The sequence below is a fragment of the Lontra canadensis genome, unplaced genomic scaffold (assembly GCF_010015895.1).
Source record: "Lontra canadensis isolate GAN:19392208 unplaced genomic scaffold, GSC_riverotter_1.0 scaffold88, whole genome shotgun sequence".
Taxonomy (NCBI): domain Eukaryota; kingdom Metazoa; phylum Chordata; class Mammalia; order Carnivora; family Mustelidae; genus Lontra; species Lontra canadensis.
Genome location: NW_022631082.1, coordinates 6441246 through 6455778, shown reverse-complemented (window position 1 = coordinate 6455778; position 14533 = coordinate 6441246). Strand labels below are relative to the sequence as shown.

The following is a 14533-nucleotide window of genomic DNA, read 5'->3' as shown; positions in this document are numbered from 1 at the left end:
GATTTTTAAACTGTGAAGTAAGGATGGGGAAGTGTTGCGTGGAAGACCCAACGCTTTCATATAATCAAAATGGAGCCAGGTGACTCCTAAGGTTCTGTATTTGTGAAGAAGGGTCAAGTTCCACGAGTGGACCGTCCGCATTACCCTCCGAAGTAAAAATCCCTGGAGAGAACGAGTTTCCACCGCGGTTCCCCAGACATCTCCCCTCTGATCAGCTGTCACTCCCGAGGGAGCGGGGGTGGGCCTCGCCACCTGTCCAATCAGGGGAGACGTCAGGGCAGGTGGGCGGGGCGATACTCCGCAGTCACTCCGCGGGAGGTTCTGGCTCCCGCCATTGTTGGGATCGGGGGTCCCTGTCCTTAGAGCTTCCAGGTCGCCCTTCCCGGGTTTTTGTCTTTCTTAGACCTGTACCTTCCCCGAAATCGTAGGCAGAACGTCCGGAGACCCCGGAAAGCTAGAGATGGTGAGTGTGCCGGCAGGGTCTTCCAGACCGGGGGGCGGAGTACCGGGTGGAACAGCCCGGAGACGGCGGGGGGCGCGAGCTGGCCTCCCTGAGGATAACTCTGAAGTCTGTGACTCGAGTCGGTCCGTGGCGCCGCTCGGACCTCAGTCCCCTCCCGCGCGCGGCCTGGGCCCTGGGCCCGCAGCCGGGACCCCGGCGTCCTGTCCCGTCCCTGCGCCCGGCAACTTCCGCCCTGAGGACGGCTCTGCGCCTGCAGCTCCGCGTCTCCGCACATTGTGCGGTGACCCCTGGTGACCGGGGAGGATCGTGACTGGCTCCCTGGAGTTCGTGCTCGGGAGGTGCCATGGTCTGTGGGGTCTTCAGCCCTTCCTTTCTTTTCAGAGGGGACCTCGTTTCTCCTGAGTTTCCCAAAATTGTGGGAAATCCACGATCCTGTCGCGGCACCCGCACCCCCCTCCACCCCACGCCCAGCTCTCCCTAGGACTGGCAGTCGTTGCGTAAATTTCCAGATCCCTCCTGGCCCACTTACCCTTTCCAATTCACAGCGTCACTAGGAACTAGCTATTCGTCCTTCATGGTGCGTTTCAAACAGACCCAAGTATTTCAATTATTTATCATTTTTTCCTGCTCTTAGTGGATGGCGCTTTTAAACGGGTTTAGTTTTTGTTCCTGGATATTTTACGGAAGAGAAAAATAGCGAATAATGATCTGGAACAACGTTGTATGAAATCCTTGTGCCCCTCCTTCCAGGGTCGTTCTTAGGCACAGTCATCCTATGGAAAGTCCTTCGGCTGGAGGTTCCTCTTTGAAACTTTCCTGGGTGACCTGTCCTGTCAGCGCGGTCCTTCCTTCGGTTCATCACTTTTTTTTTTTTTTAAGATTTTATTTATTTATTTGACAGAGAGATCACAAGTAGGCAGAGAGGCAGGCAGAGAGAGAGAGGGAAGCAGGCTCCCCACTGAGCAGAGACCCCGACGTGGAGCTCGATCCCAGGACGCTGAGATCATGACCTGAGCCGAAGGCAGAGGCTTAACCCACTGAGCCACCCAGGCGCCCCCCCCTTTATTTATTTATTTTTTAAAATTTGGCAGAGAGAGAGAGAGAGAGAACAAGCAGGCGGAGCAGTAGGCAGAGGGAGAAGCAGGCTCCCCTGCCCAGCCGGGAGCCCGAAGTGGGGCTGGATCCCAGGACCCCGGGATCATCCCGAGCCAAAGGCAGATGTTTAACTGTCTGAGCCACCCAGGTGCCCCTCAGTTTGTCACCTTTAAACGATTTATTCCATGAACTTTAGTCTCAGATTTTTCAATGAATAAAAATTTATTTAATCCATACATCGTGAAAAACTAAAATATTTCCAAAGAGTCAAGAAAGGGGTAAGTTCAGGGAAAAAAAATTCTAGTGTTACCCTGCAGGTATTATTATTTTTTACTTTTTTCCTCCCTTGAGTGTGTTACTGATACTCTGAGGTCTGTTCTCTAATTTGGAATGAGTTCAAATGGATTTCCAAGGCTTAGACGTGCAGACCTATAGTGTTCAACTATGATTAGTAGTTTATAAAACAAGTTGTTCTGTTAATAATTAACATCTTATTATTTATTTATTTTTGTGACTGCAGTCCATACTTGTGAGGTTTCTTATTGAGCCAGTGAAGTGCCCTACATTTTTTTTTTCTCTTCCTTTCCACATAAACACTGGTTTGAGTGATTTGCTGGATTGTTCAGACATTAAGTTTATGTCATTTAAGATATCACTGGTGGTGCAAAGCAGTGTCAGTGGCAGGCAGAGTCCTCAGGACGGTGTCTCTAAGCTCTGACCCCCTTGAGCCTTCAAGGGGAAGTACATAATGCCCAGTTTTTCTTCCCGGATCGCCTCCCCTGCATGTATGTGAAGTTCCCAGCGTTCATTCCGGTGGCTGCTCACGTGTCTGTTATCATTCCTTCCATATACTGACCCATTCCAGGGCTTCTGTCTCCACCAGGAGAGTCTAGAATTTGGATTTTTTTTTTTTTTTTAATAAGCTCTACGCCCAAGGTGGGGCTTGAGCTCACCATTCCAAGATCAGGAGTCACATACTCTACCCACTGAGTCAGCCAGGTGCCCCTAGAATGTGGAACTTTCTGAATGTGGCTTTCCTTCTGTCCCGTGGGAAGCAGGCCGCTCATATGTGTGGATCTTTATATTTCTTTACTTTGGGTTCCTTTAGTGATTAAATAGTACAGCCCTTTGGCTCTAGTTCCTTTAAGCACTTGGGCTCTGGAGTTGTGAGTTGATTGAGAGATACAGTGGGAAAGAAGAAAATTGTGGAACTAGATAGAATTTGTGTTCTCTTTAGACAGGAGAACTTCAAGACGTGAGAGGTACTCAGTTAAGTTTTCTTAAGGTCATTTTTCATTTTTGGATCAGTTAGAGCATGTCCATGCCCCTAGAGAATAGTGACATTCAACAGGCTAAAGCAATTGAATTCCTATTTTAATTGATGTAAGAAAAACTGCCCAAAGCTTAGGTAAATACTTGAAAACCCAGTGCATGTAAGGTGCTCAACTCAAACCGCTAATGTAATATGCTACTTATTCCTGAAAAATAGCCTGCATGTGATGTAGGGGATGGACAGACTGGGGTGCCCCATGTCCTGCTAGTTAGACATCTGAAAATTTTCATAAACCATCCAAATGGTTTACATTTTTGTAATCTCTAGTGTTTAAAGGAATTATATCTTAAAATGATTTCCTGAATACAAAGTTAAAATGAAACCAAGACTGTTAAATACTATAATATACATAAATTCATATATACATACATACATACACACACACACACACACACACACACATATATATATATATATATTTATTTATTTATTTAAAGATTTTATTTATTCCGGAGAGAGAGGGAGGGAGAGGGAAGGAGTGGAGGGAGAGGGACAAACCAGCTTCACACTGAGCACAGAACCTGATGCGGGGCTAGAGCTAAGGACCATGAGATCATGATCTGAGCCAAAAACCAAGAGTCAGATGCTCAAGTGACTGAGCCACCCAGGTGCCCCAAGTTTATATATATATATTTACAATAAATTGGGGCACGTGGGTGGCTCAGTGGGTTAAGCCTCTGCCTTTGGCTCAGGTCATGATCCCAGGGTCCTAGGATGGAGCCCTGCATCAGGCTCCCTGCTTCCTCCTCTATCTGCCTGTCGCTCTGCCTACTTGTGATCTCTCTCTCTGTCAAAAAAAAAAAAAAAAAAAAAACTTTAGGAAATAAAATAAAATAAACTTGTAAAATAGGGAGTGTAATTAAGAAAATCACCGTGAACGTATCTGAGTTCCTTCCAGCACTATTAAGCCCAGCCCCCCCCAAATACAGAGTTTTGATCATTTCTTGAGCCTCCTATATCCAAGAAGAAGTTGCAAGTGTGTATTATTCTTACTGATGTTTGTCCTTGTCACTTACAAGTTGTCTTCACAAAAATGAGACCTCTTGCACTGTACCCTCTGACAGTAGTTCATATGGCCCCTTGAAGGATTGAAACCATATACAAAACCTGTTCAGTGAGGGGTTGATTATTCCCAGTGCCTCTTCTTTGGTGAAAAGCTGATTTGACTTATTCTTATCTGGAGCAGCTGAATGACACCTCACAGTGGATTGCCACAACTGTGTAACTCTAACTGTGGTCACGCCCAGTCGACCTCTATACCCAGTCCCCAACTTCAGGGAAATTATTGATTCAACCAATCAACAACAGGGTAAAAAAAATACCCGGCTGTCCCAGACTGGGTGGGGTCTGTTCGGGTCGGTGCTTATCTCAACAGCCTCGCAGCAGGCAGTGGCCTTCATCTTGAAGGGACACAGTACACCTTTCCTGGGTTATCCTCATGGATCTTCAACAGTTTTGCCCTCCCAAACAGTCATCTGAACTGCATTTGGGCTTCTCCAAGAACACAGGTGCCCCATTAGTGATCTCCTCCCCTGAGGACATACTAGGGAGGCAAACATTGAGAAAAGGAGCTAGCAAAATGTGGATGGGGCATTGTCATGCATAAATGTGAGGCCTGGTCAACCTTGTTATTTTACTGGAAATTGTTTGATAATGTGACACCTCCCCTCTCTAACATCTCGAGGAAATAGCTGTTCTCCCAGCAGCACTCACATCTACTGTGTTCCAGAGGAAACATATTTCTTGTTTACAAATTTTACTTGAACCCATTTATGCTATTACAGTGGGTACCGGTACCTCAAAAGTCTGGAGATTCTTGAAACTGCCACTGAACTGGCACTGGTATTGTCCACAGACTTCTTTACTTGAGTGCTTCCTTGACCTCCTTTCATGCCTCCTGGAATTAACCCATGATGGCCTTGAAAAAGGCTGCTCTTTGACAAGCTTGAGACATGGGGCAAACCGTGGATTTGGGATAGCCAGGTACAGGAGAGCATGGCCCTCTTTTGCAGTCTTTTGCAAGATGCCATGGTGTTGGAGGAAGTCCCCCCCTTTCCCAGACCCCGGGCTCTCTGGGGAGCTCCATAGGAGTATCTGAGTGCAAAGCAATGGGAGTTCATAGACTTTAGGTATGACATCACCACATTTGTACATAATGGAGTTTAGGCAGAACTGCTGCTTCTTATGTCTGAATTGGATCAGACCAGAGGGTCATCACAACTTACCGTACATCAATCAGTGATCTTAGCACCAGTTGACGGTTGACACCATCTTCACCTGTTCACTAGTCTGGAGTGACTCTCTAAGTTGCCCTGCTGGGGTGAAAGAACTCTAGGAATCCTCTGTCTCCACTATCCGCAATATAAATAAAAGTAACACTTGTCTATATGTATATTAAGGCCAGAACACAAGGCCTTGCCAGGAGCCATGTAATCGATGTCCAAGTCCAGATGTTACCGATAGTTAACAAAGGCACTCATTTCACTTCTCAAAATACACTGTGCTGGGCACTCTTATAGGCATTCACTGGAAGTTTCTCCTCTCTTCCAAGTCTCAGGGTGCAGACTTCATAAAGCATCATAATGGCTTACTGAAATAAGTTGAAATACCTTGAATGAAAGATGGTCTGCCTCACATGGGTCAGTTATGAGGTGTGAATATTAATGTGTCTCTTTTTCTTTTCCTAGTAGACTTTTTTTTAAAGATTTTATTTATTTATTTGACAGAGAGAGAGAGAGAGAGATCACAAGTAGGCAGAGAGGCAGGCAGAGAGAGGAGGAAGCAGGCTCACTGCTGAGCAGAGAGCCCAATGCGGGGCTCGATCCCAGGACCCTGAGATCATGACCTGAGCTGAAGGCAGAGGCTTAACCCACTGAGCCACCCAGGTGCCCCACTAGTAGACTTTTTTTTTTAAGAGAAGTTAGGTTTACAGAAAATTTAATTGGAAAGTACAGAGACTTCCCATAATAACCCTCTGCCTGGACACAGTTTGTCCTATATTTTATATCTTGTTGTAATACATTTGTTACATTTGTTGAACCAACTTTAGTGCATGAAGTCCACATATTAAGGTTGACTCTGTGTTGTATAATCTCAGGACCTCAACTAATGTGAAATGACGTGTCTCTGTCATTTTTTTTTTCCAGATTTTATTTATTTGACACAGAGATCACAAGTAGGTAGGGGTGGGGGAAGCAGGCTCCCTGCTGAGCAGAGAGCCCAACGTGGGGCTCTATCCCAGGACCCTGAGATCATGACCCAGGCCAGAGGCAGAGGGTTAACCCACTAAGCCACCCAGGCACCCCTGTCTGTCATTTTTGTATTCTATAGAATACTTTCACTCTCTTGAAAATCTCCTGTTCTCTACCTGGTCATTCACTCCTTCCTCCCACCCCAAAGCCCAAGTAACCAAAGATCTTTTGATGCCTTTTAATTTTCTCTTTTCTGGGAAATGCTCTATGATTGGAATCATAGTGTGTAGCCTTGTTATATAGTTTTCTTTCACTTAGAATATGATTTTTAACTGTCTTTGTGTCTTTTTGTTTGATAACCTGATTTCTCTCATCACTGTAAAATATTTCATCCAGTGGATATACCAGTGATTTTTTTTTTTTATCAGCTCACCTATTGAAATTATCTTGGTTCCATGTAAGTCATGACAAGTGTCCATAAAGCTCCTGTAAACATTCACATGTAGGATTTTTATGAACATAAGTTTTAAATTCATTTGTGTACATTTGAAACACGTAATTGCTGCATAGTATGGCAAATGTATGCTTAGTGTTAAAAAACTGCCTTTCATCCAATGTAGGTTTACCATTTTCCGTTTCCACCAGCAATGAAGTTGGTTTGATGTTCTCATGATGTTTAGCCATTGTAATAAGCAACTGGTGATACCTCATTGTTCTTTTTTTAATTTTTATTTTAAAAAATTTTTTAAAGATTTTTATTTATTTATTTGACAGACAGAGATCACAAGTAGGCAGAGAGGCAGGCAGAGAGAGAGAGGAAGAAAAGCAGGCTCCCTGCTGAGCAGAGAGCCCAATGCAGGACTCAATCCCAGGACCCTGGGATCATGACCCGAGCCAAAGGCAGAGGCTTTAACCCACTGAGCCACCCAGGTGCCCCTCTCATTGTTCTTTTTATGTGCAACTTCCTAATGAGATATGATTTTGAAATTGTTTTCATGTGCTTATTTACTGTCTATATATCACTGATGAGGGATGTGTTTAGATATTTTCCCATCTTCATTTGGATTGTTTCCTTTTATTGCATTTTAAGAATATTTTGCTTATGTCCAATACCAGTCCTTTATCAGATAAGTGATTCTGAAAGATTTTCTGCCAGACTATGGCTTGTGTTTTCATTCTGTTAACTTCTGTTTCACTAAGTAGTTTTTCACTGTAATGAAAACGTTTGTTGTTGTTTTTTTAAGAAAATTAGTCACCAAACACCATCACCAGGATTTTCAACTGTCTTATCTTTCAGGAGTGTTGAAATTAACAATTTATACTAAGATCTATGATCAAATTTGAGTTAACTTTTGTGAAGGGTATAAAGTCTGTAGATTTAAAAATTTTTTTTTGCATGTGGATGTCTAGTTCTTTTGGCATTATTTCTTAGAAAAACTGTTTCCATTGAGTTACCTTTGGTTCTTTGTCAAAGATGAGTTCACTGTATTTGTGTAGATCTATAGGAAAGCAATTGCCTTTCTATATTAACTTCATATAATTTTTCTAAAGATTTTATTCATTCATTTGAGAGAGAGAGAGAGCATGCACAAGCTGGGCGAGTGGCAGGCCAAGGGAGAGGGAGAAGCAGGCCCCCACTGAGCAAGGAGATGGATACAGGGCTTGATCCCAGGACCTTGGGATCATGACCTGAGCCAAAGGCAGACATTTAATCAACTGAGTCACTCAGGCACCCCAACTTTTTACATATTTATTATTTTTTTAAGTAGGCCCCATGCCCAATGTGCGGCTTGAACTCACTACCTAAGATTAAGTGTTGTACACTCTTAACTGAGTCAGCCAGGCACCCAAATATTCACCTTCTTTAAAAAAGATTTTTTTTTTTTTTTTTTTAAAGATTTTATTTATTTATTTGACAGAGAGAGATCACAAGTAGACACAGAGGCAGGCAGAGAGAGAGAGAGAGGGAAGCAGGCTCCCTGCTGAGCAGAGAGCCCGATGCGGGACTCGATCCCAGGACCCCGAGATCATGACCTGAGCCGAAGGCAGCGGCTTAACCCACTGAGCCACCCAGGCGCCCCTCTTTAAAAAAGATTTTATTTATTTATTTGAGAGAGATAATGCACACGTGAGAGAGCAAAAGTGGGGGGAGATGCAGAGGGAAAGGGAGAAGCAGACTTCCTGCTGAGCAGGCGACCTGATGCTGAGCTTGATCTCAGGATGCTGGGATCACAACCCAGGCTGAAGGCAGACACCTAACCAACTGAGCCACCTGGGTGCCCCTTAACTTTTAAAATTATTTTTTAAAAAGATTTATTTTTTTTTATTTTTAAAAAAGATTTTATTGGGACGCCTGGGTGGCTCAGTTGGTTAAGCAGCTGCCTTCGGCTCAGGTCATGATCCCAGCGTCCTGGGATCGAGTCCCACATCGGGCTCCTTGCTCAGCAAGGAGCCTGCTTCTCCCTCTGCCTCTGCCTGCCATTCTGTCTGCCTGTGCTCGCTCTCTCTCCCTCTCTCTCTCTGACAAATAAATAAATAAAATATTTTAAAAAATTAAAAAAAAAGATTTTATTTATTCATTTGACAGAGAGAGAGATCACAAGCAGGCAGAGAGGTAGGCAGAGACAGAGAGGGAAGCAGGCTCCCCGCTGAGCAGAGAGCCTCTCGACAGGCAGAGGCTTAACCCACTGAGCCACCCAGGCGCCCTGATTTATTTATTTTAGAGAGAGAGAGAGTGCAAGCAAGGGGAGGGGAAGGGCAGAGGGAGAAAAGCAGGCTCCCTGCTGGGAGTGGAGCCCCACTGGTCCGATCCCGTGACCCAAAAGTTGGACAGATGCTCAGTCAACTGAGCCACCCAGGCTCCCTTAGCTTTTTATCTTTTATTTTTGCTCTTGGTTTGTGGGGTTTTCTTTGTTATTTGGAATTTTTTTCATTTTCTCAATTGACAATCTTTTTTTTTTTTTTAAAGATTTTATTTATTTATTTGACAGAGAGAGACAGTGAGAACGGGAACTAAGCAGGGGGAGTGGGAGAGGGAGAAGCAAGCTTCCTGCTGAACAGGGAGCCTGATGTGGGGCTCGATCCCAGGACCCTGGAATCATGACCTGAGCCGAAGGCAGATGCTTAATGACTGAGCCACCCAGGTGCCCCTCAATTGACAATCTTGTCATTATACAAAGACAGTTTTATTTCTTGCTTCCCCAAATGTTTACCTTTCATTTTTTGTTATTTACCTTTTATTGCCCTTGTCTGAGTGTATTAGTTAAGAATTCCAGTATAATGTCATTTAAGTGTAGTGAGAGGGGACATTCTTGCCTTCACCCTGAGGTTACCAGAAAGCATGTTGTTTTTTTTTTCCCAAATCGTGCACTTATATTAAATAAGATCCCAGTTGATGTAGAGGTACATGGGGCCAGTGGGGAGGTATTCTCTTACCTCAGCGATTTGCTGTCAGTCTTTTTAGTGGGCCCTTGTCCCTGGGCTTGCCCTACTATAGTATAATGATAAAGAAGTATGGTAAGTGTCCTCAGTTCCTAGCAAAATCCTCTTGAATCCCTTGAAGTTACTTGAATATTAATCGTGAATGAGTGTGTTTTGTCTTATGAGGCACCTCTTGGCCACTTACTAGGTAGCTTTTATCATGGGCTTTTGGATACCTGAAATAGCAAGCTTTTTTTTTAAAATATTATTTGAGAGGGAGAGAGAGAGAGAGAGAGAGAGAGAGCGAGCGAGCAGAGGAAAGAGCAGATGGAGAGGGAGAAGCAGACTCCACGCTGAGCAGGGAGCCCGAGTGGGGCTAGAGCCTGGGACCCTGGGATCATGACCTGAGCCGGAAGCAGACACCCAACCAGCTGAGCCACCCAGGTGCCCCCTAAAATAGCAAGCTTTGATTAAATGTTTAGAATGTTGAGCTGTAGCTCCCAGTTCCTGGGTATAGGACAGGAACTGGAAATTGGGTTAATCACCAGTGGCCAGTGATTTAATAAATTGTGCCTATGTAATGAAACCGCCATCAAAATTCTTTTTTTTTAGCATTTTTTTTAAATTTTTTTTAAATTTTATTTTTTATAAACATATAATATATTTTTATCCCCAGGGGTACAGGTCTGTGAATCACCAGATTTACACACTTCACAGCACTCACCATAGCACATACCCTCCCCAATATCCATAACCCCACCCCCCCCTCCCAACGCCATCAAAATTCTTAAAGATGGAATTCTGACAGTTTGTGCAAGGGTGAGTCCACCCAGGTGCTGGGAGGTTGGTATGTCCATGGTGAGGGAGGAGCTCTGCACACCCTGTTTTCCATTCCCCTTACCCATACCACTGCCTTAACGTCCTATGCATTGCAGCTTTTCTCTGTTCCTGGGTTATATGCTTTACAGTAAACTGGTAATGGTAAATAAAGCATTTTGCTAAGTTTCTCAAAATCATTTCAGTAAATTAACAGATAAGACAGAGTGTAGCGGAAATCTGTGAATTCATAATTGGCTACTGAAATAGTAAACTTGGCTCCCCATTTGTAGTTGGTATCACAGGTAGGGGCAGTGTGTGGGACTGACTTCTTAAACTATGAATCTGACTTAAATTCTGGGTAGTTTAGATTAGAACTGAATTGTTGGACACCTGTTTGGTGACATAGAATTGGAGAAGTGGCTGTGGAACAAATACCACATATTTGGTGTCAGAGTGAGAAAACCCTATCATCCTTACAATGTCCCACCTTTGGAACAGGAAGGAAAGAAATACCCTTGCCCCTCAGGTCACTTAGGCTCTGGAAGTCATATGTAAACTGTTTATAAATTGAGTATAAATCTTCAGTGGTCTGTCTTACCCATCCTATATACATATATGGGATTATTCAGGACTCAGTGGCCTTTGAGGATGTGACTGTGAAGTTCACCATGGAGGAGTGGGCTCTCCTGGATCCCTCCCAGAAGAAACTCTACAGAGATGTGATGCAGGAAACCTTCAGGAACTTGGCCTCAATAGGTAGGATGATGACATTCTTACTTGCTGAATCAATTAGAGATTCAGTGTAACTTGCTCATCAGAGCTATTTCAGGGGAGAAAAATGGGATGGGAATATTTTCATTAATAAACCTGCTGTGGTCACAACTCATCATGGACCTAGAATCCTAACAATTTTTCTATAAATTTTTATAATTTATACTGCTTTTTTCTAGTTTGTAGTTCAGAGGAAAAATGGGATATCCATGACAGTGAAGATCAGAATGAAAATCATGGGACAGATCTAAGGTGAGTAGCATTCACACGAGAAAACAGAGTTTCATTAGAGAATCTAGAGATGTCATGAAATTTTAAAAACAAGCAAATAAATCACCCCAGCTTTAAATTCATTGATCCTTAAGATATTTTCACCAAAAGTTTTTTTTCCTCACATATAACTGAGATGTACAGTTTCTGAAAAATGGTGTATCTGAAAACTGCATGTAGAAATACCATTTATGAATATTACTGTTTTGATAATACTTAAGATAGAGGCCTGTTGCAAAGCTCTCAGTATGTTCATATTCAAACAATCAAAATATGCAGAAAACCAACATTTTCCTTGAAGATGGTACAAAAGTCACTGTCATAATTAATAAATATAAGATCATTAATAACCTATTAACAATATGCTTCTCATATTTTACAGCAGTCAAATGGTAGAAAGACTCCGTAAAAGCAAAGAATGTAGTCAGTATGAAGAAATCTTCAGCCAGATTCCATATCATAATCAGAAGAAGAAAAGTCCTACCAGAATAAAACTACGTAAATGTACTTTGTGTGGACAAGTGTTCATGTGTCATTCATCCTTTAACAAGCACTTGAGATCTCACACTGGACACAAACCATATGAGTATCAGGAATGTGAAGAGAAGCCCTATAAATGTAGGGAATGTGGGAAATCCTTCAAGCATCGGCAATCCATCCGAATGCATGAAAGGACACACACTGGACAGAGGCCCTATGAATGTAAGCACTGCGGGAAAGCTTTCACTTGTCGCAATTACTTTCAAATTCATGAAAGGGCACACAGTGGGGAAAAGCCCTACAAGTGTACAAAATGTGGCAAAACCTTCAGTTACTCAAGTAACTTACGTAAACATGAAAGGACTCATATTGGAGAGAAAGCTAGCGAATGTCAGCAATGTGGTAAAGCTTTCCGCTGTCTCAGGTCCTTTCGAGTACATGAAAGGATACACAGTGCAAAAAAGCCCAAGGAATGTACAAAATGTGGTAAAACCTTCAGTTATTCAAGTAATTTACGTAAACACGAGAGAAGTCATAATGGGGAGAAACCCTATGAATGTAAGGAAAGTGGGAAAGCCTTTCATCCTCTTACCAAATTTCGAAGATACATGATCAAGCAAAGTGGAGATGGACTTTATAAATGTAAAGAGTGTGGGAAAGCCTTCAGGTGTCCCAAAAACTGTCGTAGTCACGAAATGACACACAGTGGAGTGAAGCCCTATGAATGTAAGGAATGTGGTAAAGCTTTCAGTTCTCCCAGGTCCCTTGGAAAACATAGAAGAATTCATACTTCAGGGAAGCCTCATGAATGTAAGGAATGTGGTAAAGCTTTCCGTTATCCCAGTTCCCTTCGAAATCATGAAAGAACTCATACTGGGGAGAAACCTTATAAGTGTAAGGAATGTGGGAAAGCTTTTAGTTGTCCCAATTACTTTCGAATTCATGAAAGAACTCACACCGGAGTCAAACCATACGAATGTAAGCAATGTGGAAAAGCTTTCAGTTGTCCCCAGTCCTTTCGAATACATGAAAAGACACATAGTACAGAAAAACCCTATGAATGTACAAAATGCGGTAAAATCTTCAGATATTCAAGTAACTTACGCAAACATGAGAGATCGCATACTGATGATAAACGCTATGAATGTAAACTATGTGGTAAGGCCTTCAGCAGTCACTATTATGTGCAAAAACATGAAAGAACTCACACTGGAGAAAAGCCTTATGAGTGTAAGGAATGTGGGAAAGGCTTCATTTTTCGGTCAGGTGTTCGATCACACATGGTGATCCACACTGGAGATGGGCCTTATAAATGTAAGAAATGTAAGAAAGCATTTATTTCTCCTAGTTCGTTACAAACACATGAAAGAACTCACACTGGAGAGAAACCTTATCGATGTAAAATTTGTTGTAAAGCCTTCAGTCTTATTCATTCTTTACAAAATCATGAAAGAACTCATATGTGAGACAAAGTCTATGGAAATAAGGAATGTAAGAAAGCTGTCATTTGTTGCTTAGTCTTTCATGCACGCTGGAGAGAAATTATAGAAATGTATGGAATGCAGAAAAGCCTTCAGTTGTCCTGTTTCCTTCAGAACTTACCAGAAAAGTCAGTAGAATTCCATTGATGGTAAACAATGTAGGAAATCTTCATTGTCCCACAACACTGAAAATCATGTTAGATTATTCCCTGGATTCATACTATAGACTAAAAAATAAAAACTTTTTACAGATATTTTAAAGGTAGTGTGAAAATTATATGGGAAAGAAAGAAGTAATATGGGTAAACTTTGTGAACATGAATTCATGGAGAATACTTACGAAAATTCACAACATTAAAGAAATATTATAAATGGTATACACATATGGTCTTTATCAGATTTTCATTCTTTTTTTTAAAAAAGATTTTATTTATTTATTTGTCAGAGAGAGATAGAGAGAGAGCGAGAGAGCTCAAGCAGGCAGAGTGGCAGGCAGAGGCAGAGAGAGAAGCAGGTTCCCCACTGAGCAAGGAGCCCGATGTTGGACTTGATTCCAGGACCCCGGGATCATGACCTGAGCCGAAGACAGCGGCTTAACCAACTGAGTCACCCAGGCAGAATTGAGGAGAATTCTTAAAAGTAATTCTCTGTACTGTGGACTTCCACTTACTTTTACAAGCAGATACTGAAGTGATCTAGATAATTATGTAGATACTTTTTAAGCAAGAGTTCCCAAGTTTAATAAGTAAATTTTTCCTTTGTAACATTTTTATATTCTTATTTTGAAGTCTGTTGGGACCATGGGTGATTGAAGTGTATTTCTAATATGCAAGTAGGTTTAATTTATATATATATATATATATATATATATATATATATATTTATTTATTTATTTAAAGATTTTATTTATTTATTTGACAGACAGAGATCACAAGTAGAGAGAGAGGAGGAAGCGGGTTCCCTGCTGAGCAGAGAGCCCGATGCGGGGCTCGATCCCAGGACCCTGGGATCATGACCTGAGCCGAAGGCAGAGGCTTTAACCTACTGAGCCACCCAGGCGCCCTTAATTTTTATATTTAAAATTAGGTAAGGAAAGGAATGTTGAGAAATAACACTTTCGTATTTTCCTTTCCCTGGTGTCCTCCTGTGGGGCAAGTACTCAGTATGCTTTAGTCATTATTTCTATATTCTGCATTTCTTTATTAACAGA

The 14533-nt window shown here is 42.3% G+C and overlaps 1 protein-coding gene across 1 annotated transcript; it reads left to right on the top strand.

Annotated features, from left to right (window-relative positions):
• Positions 1–297: 297 nt before the first annotated feature.
• Positions 298–13431, top strand: LOC116883123 (zinc finger protein 709-like). The gene is made up of 4 exons (XM_032884104.1): positions 298–463; positions 10951–11077; positions 11272–11344; positions 11745–13431. The coding sequence occupies exons 1-4, from the start codon at positions 461–463 to the stop codon at positions 13306–13308; spliced, it is 1767 nt and encodes a 588-aa protein (XP_032739995.1). The 5' UTR covers positions 298–460; the 3' UTR covers positions 13309–13431.
• The last annotated feature ends 1102 nt before the right edge of the window (positions 13432–14533 follow it).